At 44.5% G+C, this 17,418-nt stretch overlaps 5 protein-coding genes across 7 annotated transcripts; 2 read left to right on the top strand and 3 right to left on the bottom strand.

Annotated features, from left to right (window-relative positions):
- Positions 1 to 197: 197 nt before the first annotated feature.
- LOC116805217 (ATP-dependent DNA helicase Q4) lies at positions 198 to 5,319 on the top strand. Its single transcript, XM_032735721.1, has 7 exons — positions 198 to 322; positions 387 to 2,808; positions 2,871 to 3,522; positions 3,580 to 4,335; positions 4,393 to 4,568; positions 4,629 to 4,945; positions 5,007 to 5,319. The coding sequence occupies exons 1-7, from the start codon at positions 221 to 223 to the stop codon at positions 5,238 to 5,240; spliced, it is 4,659 nt and encodes a 1,552-aa protein (XP_032591612.1). The 5' UTR covers positions 198 to 220; the 3' UTR covers positions 5,241 to 5,319.
- A 265-nt stretch (positions 5,320 to 5,584) lies between these two features.
- Positions 5,585 to 7,133, top strand: LOC6558413 (peroxiredoxin-2). 2 transcript variants are annotated; one of them, XM_032735743.1, is made up of 5 exons: positions 5,585 to 5,665; positions 6,055 to 6,227; positions 6,284 to 6,401; positions 6,457 to 6,862; positions 6,926 to 7,133. In XM_032735743.1, the coding sequence occupies exons 2-5, from the start codon at positions 6,071 to 6,073 to the stop codon at positions 6,974 to 6,976; spliced, it is 732 nt and encodes a 243-aa protein (XP_032591634.1). In that variant the 5' UTR covers positions 5,585 to 5,665; positions 6,055 to 6,070; the 3' UTR covers positions 6,977 to 7,133. The 2 variants fall into 2 exon arrangements, with proteins under 2 accessions (XP_032591634.1, XP_001983600.1); XM_001983564.2 differs by lacking the exon at positions 5,585 to 5,665 and adding an exon at positions 5,727 to 5,944.
- On the bottom strand, positions 6,229 to 9,088 carry LOC6558762 (phospholipid scramblase 2). Its single transcript, XM_032735730.2, has 4 exons — positions 8,919 to 9,088; positions 8,260 to 8,741; positions 7,907 to 8,065; positions 6,229 to 7,842 (listed from the first exon to the last, which is right to left on the bottom strand). The coding sequence occupies exons 1-4, from the start codon at positions 8,992 to 8,994 to the stop codon at positions 7,819 to 7,821; spliced, it is 741 nt and encodes a 246-aa protein (XP_032591621.1). The 5' UTR covers positions 8,995 to 9,088; the 3' UTR covers positions 6,229 to 7,818.
- Positions 9,089 to 9,805: 717 nt separating this feature from the next.
- LOC6557830 (poly [ADP-ribose] polymerase tankyrase-1) lies at positions 9,806 to 11,813 on the bottom strand. The gene is made up of 2 exons (XM_001983566.3): positions 10,314 to 11,813; positions 9,806 to 10,237 (listed from the first exon to the last, which is right to left on the bottom strand). The coding sequence occupies exon 1, from the start codon at positions 11,470 to 11,472 to the stop codon at positions 10,357 to 10,359; it is 1,116 nt and encodes a 371-aa protein (XP_001983602.1). The 5' UTR covers positions 11,473 to 11,813; the 3' UTR covers positions 9,806 to 10,237; positions 10,314 to 10,356.
- A 220-nt stretch (positions 11,814 to 12,033) lies between these two features.
- Positions 12,034 to 16,877, bottom strand: LOC6557342 (85/88 kDa calcium-independent phospholipase A2). Of its 2 annotated transcripts, none has more exons than XM_032743206.2 (7): positions 16,752 to 16,877; positions 15,231 to 15,526; positions 14,859 to 15,158; positions 13,983 to 14,803; positions 13,266 to 13,912; positions 12,863 to 13,198; positions 12,034 to 12,802 (listed from the first exon to the last, which is right to left on the bottom strand). In XM_032743206.2, exons 1-7 carry the CDS (start codon positions 16,759 to 16,761, stop codon positions 12,570 to 12,572), a joined length of 2,643 nt encoding a protein of 880 aa, XP_032599097.1. In that variant the 5' UTR covers positions 16,762 to 16,877; the 3' UTR covers positions 12,034 to 12,569. The 2 variants fall into 2 exon arrangements, with proteins under 2 accessions (XP_032599097.1, XP_001983603.1); XM_001983567.3 differs by lacking the exon at positions 16,752 to 16,877 and adding an exon at positions 15,664 to 15,748.
- Between the last annotated feature and the right edge of the window lie 541 nt (positions 16,878 to 17,418).

Genomic DNA, 17,418 nt, shown 5'->3' with positions numbered 1-17,418 from the left:
CAAACAAACGCTATACGAAACCTTTAAGATTTGGCGCGCATTGCCTGCTGAAGTGGTTATATTGCAAACATGTGGGAACGCTCATGAAATCGTTTAGCAACACTGGCAGAAAAGCGCGCGCTCAGCGAAAAACAGGTGTGTTATGATTGTGTGTGTTTCTTGCTTGGTTTATTGCCTAACTGTCTGTTTAAATGTAGATTTAAGTTAAGCCGTACTCAACATGGACGAATCGATTTTCAAAGAGAAATACCAAAAGTACAAGCTACGTGTCAAAGTATGGGAGAGGGACTTCAAAAAGAAGCACGACCGAGTTCCCTCCAAGGTACACTTTACTCTAGATTCTATTCGATTTTAGAGTAAAATTGAACAGATTGTTTTCATTGCAGTATGATATAAGAGAGGCCAGTCAAGAGATACGTGACTCGTACAAAATGTATTACAAACTGAAAACATCATTTCTGGAGGAGACACTGAATGATGTGCTCTGCGAGGATGGTTTCGATGTGCTGGAAATGACACAGGCCGATGATTTGGGTGTCACATTATTGGATGAGAGCACGAGCACGGAGAGCGTCAATGGTGGACCACAGTTGCCGCTGGACCTATCAGCACTGATGCAGCAAAACAGCGACAACCACTTCTCCAACATTGAGGAACTGCCCACGCCACAGGCACTCAGTAATCTCACAAATCGCGATGAGAATCATGTCATACGCCAATTTGAGCCAATCACAGAGCTGCCCCAGAATCAAGCCGCCTGGGGCGAGAGTGTCAGTAAACAACCGCTGCCTGCAGTTGTGGAGGCATCTCCAAAAGAGACCGCCAAGCTGCGAACGCCAAGTATTAAAGCCAGCGTCAGCAGCAAACTGTTTCAGTCGTCGCGCAGCTTTGTCAAACGTAATCCCCGCAAGCCGCTCTCGCACAGTTCCCTCAATCTGAGCGCCACGGCCGCAACTGTTGCAGGCGCAGGCAATGACGCAGCAGAGCAGTTGCCCGATTTGGAAACGATACTCATACGCAAGGCGCAGGAATACAAGGCAGCGGAGTTGGTAGCGGCAAATGCATTGCTAAAAACGGATCCCAACAAGGAGCCAGCTATAAAAACGCATGTGGATGAGGGTTGGCTGCAACGCAACACGGCACAGAACTCGCTGGAGCAACAGTTGCCGACAACAACACCCAAATCCGAGCCGAACAATAATCTGGCAATGCCGTCCAAGAAATCGAGCTATGGCTTGGCCAATTTAGATTTAAGCAAACTAAAAACAAATCACAATCCAGATAAGTCAGTGGCAGTGCCCGTCGCAGAGGAACAGCCAATACCTGCAGTTTCAGCTCCGACTCCTAAAGAATCCGATTCAGATTCCGTTGTGGCACACAGTGAGGAGGAGGCGGATCAGTCGGAGTATCGCCCCATTGCCAAGCGGCGCAGAGTAATGCCCACTAATAATGAATACCCGCCAACAGCAGAGCCAGCAGCAGAGCTAGCAGCAAAGCCAGCAACACTTCCAGCTGCTCAGCCACAGCTGTCAGGTGAGGAGTCGGGCAAAGATTTCTCAGCGGATGAGGAACGCGATGCCACCTATGAGCCGGAGCCGTCCCGCAAATCCAAGCGAAAGCAGGCAACAGCTAAGCGTCAAAGGCCAAAAACCGAAATGAAACCAAACCCGGAAAAGAAACCAAAACTCGAAAAGAAGCCAAAGCCCGAAAAGAAAGCCAAGTCGGAGAAGCAAGTGAAACCCCGCAAAGCGCCCACTACAAAAGCAAAGTCAAAAGCAGGAGCTGCTGCTGCTCAAGCAGTAGATCAGCAACCAGAACCAGAGGAGCAGCCGCTCAATCCTCACGATCTCAAATATGTTCTAGCCCTGGAATCGGGTGACATTACCTCCGTGCCACGCATCAAGCTCGACGAACTAGAGCAAGCTGATGAAATGGCACAGCGCTACATTAGCAACTTTGCCAGCGAAGCGCAGCAGACGAAAGAAGCCTTAGTGCCTGGACATAATATGGATGAAAAGCGTGCCGTGGCACGCAAGAAGCTGCAGGAGAAGATTGCGGCTGGCAAGCTGAATGAGAACTTTGTCACCATTAATATACAGAAGAAGAAATTTGTGCGCGGCAAGAAATCGGTGAACTTTACGAAATACAAAAAGACACAATGGCGCCACAAGAAGCGAGTGGCAGCCTTGACAGGTCCCGATATGGATATGGGTGGTTGTGATGGTGGTGTGCTCACCTGTTTTCAATGCGGTGGCGTTGGACACTTTGCCCAACAATGCAAGGTCAAGGGCGATGCACTGCTGCCACTGAGCGCTCAGCTCGAGGAAGATCCATCGCCGTTTCCCACGCTCCAGGAGGTCGAGCAGATGGCATCGCAGAGTGCACTGGCGGCACATAGCCGGAACATTGCACGGCTGCCACAAGCTGCCAATTCCAAAGCTATCTATCAGAGTAGCAGTAGCAGCAGCGATGAAGAGGCTATACAGTCGGGTAAGAATGAAGATGAATCTGCTGACGATGACGTGAACATGTCTAGCGATGAGCAGGACATTGATTTTGAGGCATTGGATGCGGCTGTGAGTGCGGCACAGCAGTCAACTCAAACTCAAGTGTCACCCATCAAGAGCTATGCGGGCCATAAAATACCCGAGGAGTTCCTCAAGCAGGCTGGCCTCGATTCCAGCTCACCACCGGGCACCGGAGGGGTTAAGCCACTCTATGATCTCAAGCCAGATGGCACTGTACAGGAGCTGACGGACGAGGTAACCGAAGCACTTCACATGTTTGGACACAGCAGCTTTCGCAAGGGTAAGCAAGGGTAATCCTCTCTAGAAATGTATAGCGCATTGCTAAATACTCTTGTCTTGCAGGTCAGGATCGTGCTGTGATGCGTATACTCAGTGGCATGTCCACACTGGTCACCCTGAGCACAGGCAGCGGCAAATCGCTTTGCTATCAGCTGCCTGCTTATCTGTACAATCGGCGGCAGGGTGCAATAACATTGGTCATATCGCCACTGGTATCTCTGATGGAGGATCAGGTGACGGGTGTACCGCATTTCTTGCGCGCCCAGTGTCTGCATACAAATCAGACGCCGCAGCAGCGGCTGAAGGTGCAACAATTGATTGCCAATGGCGAGATCGATATACTGCTTGTCTCGCCGGAGGCTGTGGTTTCTGGCGAACGGGCAACAGGATTTGGGGCCATCTTGCGTCAGCTGCCGCCCATTGCATTCGCCTGCATCGATGAGGCGCATTGTGTGTCGCAATGGAGTCACAATTTTCGGCCCAGCTACTTGATGATCTGCAAGGTGCTGCGCAAGAATCTGGGCGTGAAAACAGTGCTGGGTTTGACCGCCACAGCGACGCTGCCCACGCGCATCAGCATCATCAATCATCTGGGCATTGAGGATGGTGAAAGGGGCATTATAAGCGATATTCCATTGCCCGACAACTTGATACTATCCGTGTCCAAGGATGAGAATCGCGATGGGGCCTTGCTGCAGCTACTCAACAGTGCCAGGTGAGTGGAGATCATATCTAAGATCTATGTTTAGCTAATCTTGTGTTGCATTCGCAGATTCGAGAGCTGCCAATCGATCATCATATATTGCACGCGACGCGATGAATGCGAGCGCATTGCTGGCTTCATCCGCACCTGTTTGCAGGAGCGCACATCCAACGCGGCACCGGAGCAGACGAAGAGGAAGCGGAAGCGGGTCAACTGGCAGGCGGAGCCTTATCACGCGGGCATGCCCGCTTCGAGGCGTCGCACCGTGCAGAATGCTTTTATGGCCAATGAACTTCGCATTGTGGTGGCCACCATTGCCTTTGGCATGGGCATCAATAAGCCAGACATTCGTGCTGTTATCCACTACAATATGCCGAGGAATTTCGAGAGTTATGTCCAGGAGATTGGACGTGCTGGCCGTGATGGACTCAACTCGCAGTGTCATCTCTTTCTGGATGCTAAGGGAGGTGATCAGAACGAACTGCGTCGTCATGTCTATGCCAATTCCATTGACCGCCATGTCATCCGAAAGCTGCTGCAGCGCATCTTTGTGCCCTGCTGCTGTGACAAACAGCCGGGCAGCAAGTCCAGCAAAGAGACTACGCCTCAAAGTGAACCAGCGAACGGTGCACGCGTCCATGCCTGTCCCGGTCATGAGATTGGCTTCTCGGTGGAGCAAACTGTCGAGGAGCTGGACATACCAGCCGAGAACATATCAACACTACTCTGCTACATGGAACTCGAGCCGCGCTGGTGCATGAATGTCCTCAGCTCCGCATACATCATGGCCAAGGTGATCTCATACGGTGGTCCCAAATATCTGAAGTATGATCAACATTTAATAATTGAAATAAAGAAGTTAATATTAATATCCCTTCACAGACATGCCGCTAAGGAGTGCCCACCACTTGCGATGGCCATTGCGCTGCAGATCAAGCGTAAGACCTTCAAGGAGGATGCGAACTTAATTGAGTTCTCCGTCATTGACATTGCGGCGGGCATTGGCTGGAACAGCGGAGTAGTCAAATACCAGCTAAAGAACCTGGAGTGGATACAAGGTATCTCATCACCCAATTAACCATCTGCCAATTAAATAATAATCTCTTTAATCTCCTTAGTCAATGGCTATCCGAAGCGTTCGCCGATCACTGTCACCTTTTATGATTTGGGCTTTCGTATCAAGGCGCCCGGAGATTTCAACGAGGCGGAAATTGATAATGCCCTCGATACGCTGTACTCGCGTTCTGTAAAACAGGAGCGAACGCAGCTCATCCAGCTGCAGTATGTGGCCCACGGATTGTCTGCGGTGGCCTACAATACGTGTGCGTCTTGTTGCAGCGTCGATTTTCCCCAAGATCGCTGCTCGCAGCTGAAGGCCATTATACGCAACTATTTCCGCAATGACTATCCGCAGGATCTGGAACTGGAAATAGAGGTAAGTGTTTGCAACACAAATCTTTAATATGTTTTCCACAACTTTTGCCGTCTCCTTGCAGCCCAGCAACGTGCCGGATGACCACATAATTGCCGATGTCCATGCCCTAATCAATATGTATCCGGACAATACATTTAGCGGACGGAACATTGCCCGCATCTTCCACGGCATACAGAGTCCCAATTATCCGGCTGTGATGTGGGGACGCTGCAAATATTGGCGGGCACACAACAAAGTCGATTTCAATCGCATCCTCAAGTTGGCCAATTTTGAGATTGTCAAGCGGCGCACGTGATAAATAATCTGATTCTGATTCGTATTGTCTAAGTTTAAGTTTTATTTATGTTCGTCTTAAATTAATAATTAAAAAATAAGTTATGATTCTAGTTTGGTTTGGGGGCGTCCAAGGAACTGCATCCGGTAGCAGGCAACGGGTCCTTTTCTGTAGATGACGAATATGTTTGGAATCCATGTTACAGTCGCTAACTGCTAAAAATGAAAGTAGTATTAGTAAATATACATTACGAATTTTAAGGTCGATACTCATATTTGAAACAGTTAAATTAATCGTGTCGTGCCGAAAAATATAAAAGACGCGATAGTTTTTAGTCTGCACATCGCTAGCCGGCAAATTACTTGTTGTATAGCTGGCGGCGTGTGTTGTTTGCTTAATCAACAACAGTTCGAACAGTTAAAATAAAAAAAATATTGTTTAAAAAGGTAGCAACTGTCTAAACACAATTTACTCAAAACAAAAGCAATGAAAGCGGAAGGGCAATCGAAAAGACAAACATAACTCGTCACAAAAGGCTCAATTTCTCTTTAAAAGTGTTGTTAAATGTTGGATATATTTTCATTGACAACATTGACAAGTTTATTGTAGTTGCCACTGTCCGCGAATCAAACTGATAACAGTTTCAATTGCTCTTATCACAGGTCTCTCCTTTCAATTGCTGTTTAGGCGGATGTTCAACTAGAATTTTGACTGCGTGGCTAAAAGTGCGTTTGTGTGTGTGTGTGAAGAGTGTGGAGAGTGCTTTGTGGGCGTTTTCTGAAGTTGAAGGCTTTGCGTGTCAAATCAGAGTTAAAACCGCTTATTCCGTTTGCAGATCAACCAGAGGCAATATGCGTAATTGTTGGTGTTTAGTTGTTCTACTGCTGGCTGTAGCAGCTGTTGCAAGTGCTGATGATAACGATTCCTGCTACTCCTTTGCGGGTGGCTCTGTTTATCCAGCTGGCGAGCCCAAGGGCGACCATCAATTGCAGTACACAAAGGCAGTCAGTAAGTAAAAAAAATAGCTGCTTATTATTGTATTAGATATTAATTCTCTGTCATAGTTTCAAAGCCGGCCCCACAATTTGAGGGCACCGCTGTGGTCAACAAAGAGATTGTGCAGCTGTCGCTCTCGCAATATCTGGGCAAATACGTGGTGCTCCTCTTCTATCCACTCGACTTGTAAGTTGTGCAGTTAACGAAACTCGAAACATTTTAATAAAATCCACAATTGCAGCACATTTGTTTGTCCCACGGAGATCATTGCGTTCTCGGATCGCATTGCTGAATTCAAGAAGATCAAAACTGAGGTTATTGCTGCCAGCGTTGACTCTCACTTCACACACTTGGCTTGGATCAACACGCCGCGCAAGGAGGGCGGACTGGGCAACGTTAAGATACCTCTGCTCTCCGACTTGACGCACAAGATCAGCAAGGACTACGGTGTATATCTGGAGGCAAGTGGTCACGCCCTGCGCGGTCTCTTCATCATCGATCAGCGCGGCGTGCTGCGCCAGATAACGATGAATGATCTGCCCGTGGGCCGCTCTGTGGATGAGACAATACGCCTGGTGCAGGCTTTCCAGTACACCGATACCCATGGCGAAGTGTGTCCAGCTGGCTGGAAACCTGGCGCCGATACGGTAAGCAGAGTCTGTCCCATCTAAAATGTATTTCCACTTGTGCAATTAATATTTATCTTGCAGATTGTGCCCAATCCGAATGACAAAACAAAATACTTTGCCAAGAACAACTGAATTGCTTTAAACATTTCATACAGTTTGTGAAGACGACTTACACTAGATAGCATTTCCATTTCCAATGTTCACAACTGTCATCTAAAAATGATGTAGTAAACAATTCCACTTATCGCTTGTAAATATACTATAAAGTAACAATTTGTTTTATATAGAATATATTTTGTTTTTATTATACCGCATAACTAATCAAGTGTGTGTTGTTGGTTGTTTAATAGTGCAAAAGAATGCAGGTAACATTGTAGGTTCCACGAAACGTTAACAATCGATTTCACTGTCTTTAAGTACATACAAAAATAGCATAAACTCTCTCGGGCCTTGATTCAATTGAGGTATATACTTATGAATGGGGTCTGTTTTGTATGGTGTGTGGTGGGTAAGGTGTACAATAACAAGGACATCTTAAGGCACTCTTTCTCGTTTGTATCAGTGTGTGTGTGTGTGTTGGTTGTGCTTAGGTCAGGTAAGCGTCTAAATGCCAACCGAGTGTCGGTGTTTAAGATAATATACACACATGTACAATATGGTATATAAAATTTCATTAAAAAAAATATACATAAGCTACGATGAATAGAAATGCATTCAAAATGAAAATTGTGCGCATATTTTTCAAAGCGTCATCAGTGTTAAGTATGTAAATAAATAGATGTGTTAATAAATAAGTACAACGAATATTTGATGCACATAGATGGAGATTCAGTTAATGGCGCAGAGATTCAGATAACCAATGTAAATTTGAGTTGTTCAAATGAAAACTTAAGAGTAACGTCAGGTTCTAAAAACTAAGCAGTCGATTATGATGGTTGCTGAATTATTACACATGGTTTTTAGCTGCGCAGTGCCTAGTTCTCGTAGAGGAGAATGTTCTGCAAAATAAAAAATGTTGACAAATTAGCAGATTGCTGTGAGGTGAATAATTCAGTTACTTACAACCAAAAAGACAGCGGCAAAGAGAAGAGCCTTCATGCGCACATCCAAATTCAGGGGGAATGTGACGCTAAAGTAATCGGCGTCGCTAAACATTTCCTTGGCGGGACCGGACCAATTTTTAGTTATCTTTCCAATCTCTTCGTTGTTCACGCTGAATACCTAAAAGGCCAAAGCAGATATACACAAATCAAACAAAGTGTTTACCAGACACACCCAGCAATTTAAAATTCAATTCGCATTCGCAGTCAAGCATGGCGATGTTGTGACGTCATTGCTTGCTTGGATGGCGAGACCATATATGTATCCCTACACAGAACCAGTTGTAGTTCTTGTTGGTGTTGTTTGGCACTGACCTTCATGTCGATATCTTTGCAGCATTTCCAGGGTCCACTGACTGAACCCTCAATATTCATCATAACGTCGCCAAACGAGTTTTTAATAAGAAATTTCGGTTTCATAAAAAAGCAGACCTTCTCCACAGTCCCGATAATTTGACCAGGTGGTGCCGATACCTCTAAAATGCTCGAGCAGTTGGGAAAACAGCAGAACAGATCACATCGCATTGGACGATTCACATGCAACACCTCATTCTGAAAGTTATCCAATACTTTCATCTCGAATGGACGCAATTGTTGCATCATTGTGCGGCTCAACATATTGCTCTCCTCGTACGCATAATACAGATTCTGTCCCAGTGAGTTCTTCACCTTGAAGGGATTCCGCACTTGACCAACTTCTTGAATTTTCTGAGAGACAAGCAACTCATCAAGGACGGTTAAATATTCGAGGCCCTGCGGACAGTCTCTGCCCACTGGAATGCTCATCCAAGGTTCGCCTGGTTTAAAATAACAATATATGTATTCACTTTTAATTCACATTATTTATGTTTTGTTTTTCAAACATATAGTATATATATATTTATTTATTTATATTGTTTGGGCAAACGCCCACAACAAAACACACACACTCAAAATTATGTATATTTATTTCCGGGCATATGTTTTTAGCTCACCTGGACTGGTGGCATATGCTGGTTCTGCTGGTGGTGGCGCATGCTGCGGCACTTCTATATACTGTTGTTCCTTCATTAATCCCTGTTAATATAAATGAAACAAAATAGGCAAAATTTTGTTTTTAGAAACACTGCAGCAGGCCAGCGTTACAGAATAATCGATGCTTGTGTCGATATCGATTCACAATCAAATATTGATGGTACTCCCTATCTTGATTTGGATTGAGTATTACCAAATTTAAAAACGAAAGTATATAAATATTAAAGACAGTTGCATAAGCATTAAATAAATAATGGAAAATTACAATTAGAACTGATTATTTATATTCTATCATTTTGACAATGTAAGGCTGTATGCTAGCTTGCAATGCGATGGGTTGGTCACACTGCTCACAGCTTATGTGCTATCGATAAGTTGAGCAAAACCAAAACAAAAGGCACAACACGGCTTATCTATACATACACATAAACATATGTATGTGTAAAAAAGTATATTCTTGGAAGGCAAAACCAAACAACGGCGACATAACAACGCCCTTCTTACACTCTCTCTCTCTCTCTCTCTCTCACCCTTTTCAGACGACAGTCAAGGCTGTTGCGGAATAGATTCAATGCCTTATCAGCAATTTGTTCCGTCATTATATGTATTTGTTATGTATATTGTTAATACATATTGATGGATTGAGATATTGCTAGATTCCTTTTATTTTTGATGTTCTTAACTGATCGTCTAAATATTTTAAAATCTTGTAATACAATTACCCAAAATGGCTTGGGCTTTAGTTATCATTATTAAATATAATATAATATATATATATGTAATAATAGTAATATTTTAAAATGTTCTTTTTTGTTTGTTTACTGTACTGTATACAAAGGAAGTTTAACGATTTGTGTTTATTGTTTATTTTGTAATCAATTTTAAGTTAAATTGTATTTGTAATTTGCTTTCATTTTTATTAGGTGTTTAAATTGTGTTGTTGTTTTTTTGCACTTGCAAATTGCATTCTTTATTACATAAATTTATTTTGTTTTGGCGCGCTAAACGTAAAGCTTAAAATTTAAACATATTTGTTGGTTGCGTGTGTTTTTGTTGTTGTTTGTTTTTGTTTTGTTTGCATAAACAATGAAAACTTAAATGAAATACTTAATAAAAAAGATCGCATGAAACAATGTAGGTGTATGTGTGTGTTTGTGGTGTGTGTGTGTGTGTGTGAGCATTGGTTGTGTGTTTTGCGCTCCGGTGCGCAACCAGAGATTAGGCACACATAAATCCAACTCCAACTCAACGGCAGCCAAATTAGGAAACGTAAAATAAACTACAAGAATAAAACATATTCAATTGAAATTAGATATATAAAAATAAAGATAATATAATTAATTTCATTAATTTACCCATCTAAAATGATCGGAAACGCAATCGTTTGAGTCCCGTTTTCTATTTGTTGTTGATGGACAAACGCTCGACGCTGGCGAGCAGCTCGTCGGCTGTTTGGGAGACGACCTGCTCCTGATCATCACTGGTGCTGAGGTTCTGCAATCGCTTCTCGAGCGCTGAGAGATCTTCCAGCTCCTGCTGCTGCTTCACCATATAGCGCAATATCAACGTTGTCAGCATGCACATATCCTCCAGAATTGTGGCGGTCTCCGGTGTCGGATGATCGTAGCGATTGCGCAGCAACCGCAACTTGGCCTCCGCCAACTCTAGCGGGGATTTACCACTGCGATCATACATGTGCACACTGGCACCGCCCTGCAGCAGGACACGCACAACCACATTGAAATTATTGGAGCTGGCCGAGATGACGGCCAAATGCAGCGGTGTATTTCCCAGCGAATCCACCACATTCGGATTTGCGCCATATTTCAGCAGTTGCTGGACAATGGGTATATAGCCACGACAGGCGGCCAGATGCAGTGGACTGCGATTGTATTCGTCGGCGGCATTGGGGTTACCGCCCGACTCCAGAATCCGGTTGAGCAGCTCAATATTGCAGGTGGAGGCGGCTGTGCGCAGCTTGCGATTGTTTGACTCTGTCAATATGCTGTTGTAGCTGCAGTACATTAGACGCTTCATGCGCGGACGCATCTTGAAGCTCTTGCTGCTCGAGGGCAGGGTGCTCGGATGTATCAGGCTCGGCAGATAGTCAACGTTCAGCGGCAGTGGCGGCAGATGCGGCAGGGCAAAATGTTCCCGTTCCCCGCTAACCCCACCACTAACACTACCACTACCACTAACCCCACCCACCCCACCACCTCCACCACCAGCACTGCCGATTCCTGGCCATCTGGTCTCTCTGGTTAGCTGGAATGCGTTAGCGTTTGGATTTAGATTTGGCCATTCGCCGTGTGTGTTGGGCGACGATGTCGGCGTTGGTGGCATCAATGGTGGCGGCGGCGTTATCATGATACCCTTTGACACGGGCATTGTCGGCATGGACATCATGTTCGGCAGCAGCGCCACCTCTGACTCCTGTTGCAGTTGCTGTTGTTGGTCTTGTATTAGTGGCATTGGCAGCTCTTTGCCCGTGTCCACACGGTGGTTATTGGACATGGCCGCGTTATGTGCGTGCGCGTCTGTTGGCGGCGGCGGCTGCTGCTGCGGCAGCTCCTCGTCTGTCAATTATTGCGTTTCTTTCTGTCTGCACACCAAAAATGTTCTTTTTCTGTATTTTTTTTATCTTTTTCTTCACGCGCTTCTTACTTTTGTCTGTATTGTTTGTATTTTTCTCGATTTTTTTTCCTGTTTACATTTTGTGCGCCAGGCTGCCAACGCGTCGCGATTTGTGCTGCTAGCGCGTGCGCTCCAGGTGGCAACGCTGCCATCACCATTCTTTCCATTTCGCGATACACCAAAAGCTTTTGCCTTTTGTTCTGTTAACTGGATTTTTACGCGTAAAACAATATTTACGTTTCTTCTTGTGGATCTTATCATTTGCCCTATATATTTTCTGTAATTCTTGATGACTACTTTTTCTTTTTGTAAAATATGACTAATTCTAATACATAAAAATACTCATCACAAACTGCATCAATGTGCGCAACTCAAATGTAACTGGAGATTTTCATTAGCCGAACTTTTAAATATTTGATGTACTTCAAAAGAAAACCTAAATTTAACATCACATCAAAAAGTTTTATTTAAAATTCGTGCTCTTGTACAATGTTTATACTTAAATGCCAAAGCGACACGGAATGTTTACATCATACAGCCTAAGAATTCAATTGGCAAAAATAAAAATACAATACACATAATAATAATACAAGATAAATAAGTAATTTAACACAAGATTCAAAATTTTTAAGGATTTTGCTATCCAATAATACCACAATACATTCAAAGCCCGTACAAGTGAATTCTCTATCCTCATGGCAATACGGAACCATATAATGTCTTTTATCTATATATATATATGAAACGTTTTATTTGTATTAGAAAAGAATGATTTTCGGTTGGGTAATTATTTTGTGTTAATGGGTGGCATTTTGTGTGTGTGGAGGGCTTGATTTAGACCGCTAGGAAGAGGTGCAGGAAAAGGAGTAACGTATTTACACGCAGCAGTGCAGAAAGTGGGGGAATACATCTAGAGTGGAGGAGCAAATGAGGCAGCAATTTGCCGAATCTTGTGCGGTCTAAATCCTTCTTGCGCGCTATTTGAGGAAATTGATCATCTCGATGATTTTGTTGCGATTGATGTGCATGTAGGCCTTGGTGTGCCACAGCATGTTGATCAGCTTCTGGTCGTCCTTCTCGTCCATGGCCACATCCTCGCTCAGCTGCGGATTGAATCTGAAGTAGGGTACGCCAATCATGCTGCACCAGGCACGAGCACGATCCACCACCCGTCCATCCGAGCAGGTGGCTTGGTCCACAAGCAATGCGCCTGCAAAAGATTAAAATCAATTTACAATTCTGTAATACAAAAGATGCATTCTCCATTTACCAATTGTCGATATGCCGTAGGCCAATTTGGCAGTATCCCAGATACTCTCTGGGCGGAACACATCGATGTCCTTCAGTTCAGTGACTGGTATATGACCAGTGCCCAGGGAGACCACAGCTGAGACGGGCACAGCCTCAGCTTCGCGACCCACATTCCTCAGCGCCATATTGTACTCGTGTATCTCAGTCATGGCGTCCAGTGTGGGATTGTTGGCGATGAGGCCACCATCCAGAAAACGCCCAAATGCACGGAAATATGAGGGAGCTGCACCCGTGGCACGTGCAGCACGCCATACCAACTGATCCTCCGGCTGGGGCGGCGGTACGCGTCGATTGCCTGACCACAAAAAAAAGATAGTATTTAATGAAACTGAACTCTATTGGAGATTTCATTATCGACTCACTTATGGAAGTCACAATGCCAAGAATATCACTGGCACTTGTGTAATTGCGAAACAAATGCAAGTCGACCGGTTTACGATCCGCCATTACACCAGTGACCATAATCTTTGGATGCTTGATGTCGGTCATCACATTGAACTCGCCGAGATTGTCCTTGAGTATGCCCTCGAAGTATTCGCTCTGGTATGGTCGCGAGCCCACAAAGCACTGCTCCTTCATGCGCAGATAGAGACCCATGCATTGCCGCATATTCTTGCCACAGCCCAGACCCAGAGCCAAGATGCCGCCGGTGCTGGTGCCGGCGATCCAGTCGAACATGTGAATGATGGGCGTGCGCGATAGCTTCTCAACCTCGAGCAGCATCTGGACTAGCACCAGGCCACGTATGCCGCCGCCATCTAGGCATAGCAGACGTCCACGTCCATACGGCTTGTCACCAATCTCCGAGGGAAACGGTGACATTAGCGAGGCCACCTGTTCCGGAGTACCTACACCCGATTGTGGCGTTGATGCTGCACTGGCTACATTGCTCGACGAGCTCTCCTTCTTCTGCTCATCCGCATTGACTTTGGTGATGAACATGCCCAATAATGCATCCATAATGCTCTGACCCTTTTGCTCCTTCTCCGTATCGACTACGACGGGCATTCTACAAGGAATTGGAAAATAATTAGTTCTCTTGAAAAGGGATAACATTTTGATTCCAATATACAACTTACTGTGCTGCTTGCTGTTGTTTATCCATTTGTCCATTGACTGCTGCTGATAGCAGACCGCTGACCACTTGACGACTGGTCGTCGCCAGCATAGTTTCAATGTGTTCGCGCTTCTCGACAGGTTCGGGTGCCTCGGGCGGTATGCCATTGTAGGCGCCTTTGGCATTGCAGCCGGGCGGACACTTTGAGTTGGCTTCGGAGCAGCGTTTCGCCCCCACCGAATGCAATATGTATAGGATTTCATCATCCTTGCTGCCGCTCGCATCGTTGCCAACCATGTGACGCGGTGATTTGCCAGCCTTATTCTTCATATTGATGTCACAGCCAAAGACGACAAGACACTGGACAATCGGCACCAGTTTCTTTTCAATGGCAATGTGCAGTGCCGCATTTCCCTCCGTGTCCAGCACATCGATGTCCGCATCGTGAGCGAGGAGTGTGACGACGCACTCGAATCGATTGCGTGCCACCATCACATGCAATGCGGTTCTGCCATCGAAATTCGTGGCATTTACATCGCAACCCTCCATGATGAGCGCTTGCAGTGTTTCGCGCGAGGAGCACCAGTGTAGAGGTGTCCCTCCATATTTCATATCCTGTGTGTACAGTTTGCTGGCATTGTTGCGAAGAAAACCAGCTACCGAAGTGGGTGTCGATGTTTTGTACAGTTTGCTTATGTTCTTCGCATTCAAATTAACATCGGCGCCGGCCAGCAGAAGAGCCTTCACATTCTCCGGCTTATCCGTCACACAGGCCAGATGCAGCGGCGTATATCCATCCGAGTTGAGGTGGTTCAGATTAACCGTGCTGTTTGCGGTGAGCAGCTGCAATGAAAGGGAGGTGAATAAGTAGTTGTACCAGATATTGATTGTTACTCACATTGATGATCTCTTTGGTGGTGCTGGCGGCATAGTGAAACACCGAGTTACTATTTATGTCCAAGTGTTCGATTTTGCTTAGTGGCAGCAGCTGTTTAACCATCTCAATGTTGCTCTGTTTGATGGCTAGCTGGAAGGGTGACATGAGCGTCGTGTGATCCGCCGCATCGACGCACTGCAACACTTTGGGATTGCTGATGTACTCGGTCAGATTGAAGTAGGCGACCAGATGGGCCAGCGTCCACGACGGATTCTCCGAGAGCACATCACATATCTTTTGCAAGCCATTCACATTGTAATACTGCAAAAGAAAAAACAGTGCAGATTTTAATAAAGTACAACTAGGAGATGATCTAATTAGGCAATCTATTACCTCTCTGACGAGGCCCACAAAGACGGGCAGTCGCTCCATAAATGTGTTAAACTTTTCTTCGGCCTCCCGCTGAGTGGGCGAACGAAACAAACTGAACGAGGTGGTGTTGGAGTCGGAGGTGGGGCGCTGCAGCACAATCTCGTAGACGGCGGAGCGTTTGTCGCTGCTGTTGTACGGGGGAGCGAAGAGGACCATTGCATCATCGCGAGCCAACACCTGGAGGGTGCCCAGTGATTCACTCTTGATTTCCAGAACTTTGTTCGGCGGACTATCACCGCCCAGCAGGCGCTGCAGTACTGTGAATAAAGCAGATATTGTTAATAAAAACTTCGATGAAAAAACAACACGACACATTGAAAGGACGAACAACAACAAGATGAACAACAACAATAGTAACAACAACGAACATTGAACATTGATAATAAGCAAATACCAAAGCCGGAAGCGAGTGCTCCAAATCCCAACCACGACATGGCTTCCGAATTTGCTTGCTTGTTGCTTGTTGCTGTTGAAATGGATGGATGAACTTTGGAATCTTGATGCTGGTGTACAATATATATATATATATATATATATATATATATGTATGTGTGGGTTCAAAAATGTCAGTGCGATTTGAGATTTGAGTGTAAAAGCGATGAGTCTACTGAAAGTAAATTGTATAACAATGTCAATTTGTTAGTTATTTCGGAATGTGCATATTTAGCTGAAGGTGAACACATTACTAATTACAGACGAAGAGAGAAATGCAATAATACAGCCAACAAATCAATATAAGAACGTCCGATTCTCTGCTTTGCACAAGCGCCTGCCAATTAGCTCTGTTGCATACATCCATTCAACGAAGACCAAATGCCCTCAAACTTTGTCTTACTTAAATTGCGCTCATCTTTCACTGGAATTTTCCAATGGAAGGCAACTACTATTAACAGTTTGACAGCTATTGACAGCTTCCAATTGCATGTCAGTTAATCAAAATATGCTTTTCTTTAGACACACACTAATTGACAATTACAGAGAACCATTTAATTACTAGCTCAGGTTACGTTTAATTCAGTTGTGCTTGAAAACTGTAGCATTGCAATGAACCCGGGAAAGAGTATCAAATGTGAGGGCAGCCGCATCAGTTTCTCAACGATCCGTGACTCAAGATCAACTGATTATATACATATATATATATGCATGCATACATAACATTTATATACGTGGACACACATTTACTATGAGTGAAAATGGTGTGTCAACTCGTGAGTTTTTGCCGGGCTCCTTTTTCTGCACATTTCTTGTTCTTTCCCCAATTCAATTTCGCTGGCAAGTCAGTTAATATAGCCAAGGGGAATGACTTCTAATATTATCTTGTTTGGATCTGCGTATGTATCCATGTATTAGTGTGTTTGCATGTGTGTGTATTTGCATGAGTGTCGTGGTCAGTTACTCTTGTCGCAATTTTATGCTGCACAATGAAGTCACAGTAGTTATAGCAGAAAGTAGCAAATGTAATTGCTTTCACATTGGGCTAACCATTAAACATTTTGCCGATTCGTTCGCAAACTTTGAATTTATTATTCACACTTTTGCAAATTCACTTGTAGTTTTTTTTTTTGCTCTTTCGATTTGTTAAGTTACTGCGTTGCCCTGCGGCAAGAGGAATCACTTTTAATAACAAGTTCGTTCGTGAACCAATGTTCATTTGAATGACTATGTCGCCGGTTCTGTTCAGTTGCGACACATAGCAGCGAGCAATTTATTAACAGCTACTCAACTGTTATTCAATATGAACACTAATCAATATAGGAAAACTGTAGGTCAATTTACTGTCAATTAGCGAGAAATAAGTGGCTTTATAATAACAACAGGCTGTTCCGCTCTGCTGCTGGTTCACAACCGTTAGGTAACAGAGATGTCGGCTAAGTCGATTATCGATATCGACAGCAACAGTACAATCGAACTGTGCGTATTCAAATCGTTGGCGCTATATATTGCTGCAATATAAAACAATATATATATTTATTTATGATTCTAACACCAAAAATATACGTTTCTAAAGTAAATGCATAAGCGATATTTATTATTCAGCGGTGCCTGTACTCAAAAACAAATCAGCTAATGTAGTAATGTAATTTAAAAGCACTTCAAATTAGGTGAAGTACTCACGCCTAATCTATATACTTATATAATTTAATTCAAA

Source organism: Drosophila grimshawi, unplaced genomic scaffold (genome assembly GCF_018153295.1).
Source record: "Drosophila grimshawi isolate 15287-2541.00 unplaced genomic scaffold, ASM1815329v1 contig_44, whole genome shotgun sequence".
NCBI classification, from domain to species: domain Eukaryota; kingdom Metazoa; phylum Arthropoda; class Insecta; order Diptera; family Drosophilidae; genus Drosophila; species Drosophila grimshawi.
Note: the sequence above shows the minus strand (reverse complement) of the source record. Positions and strands in the feature narration are given on the sequence as shown.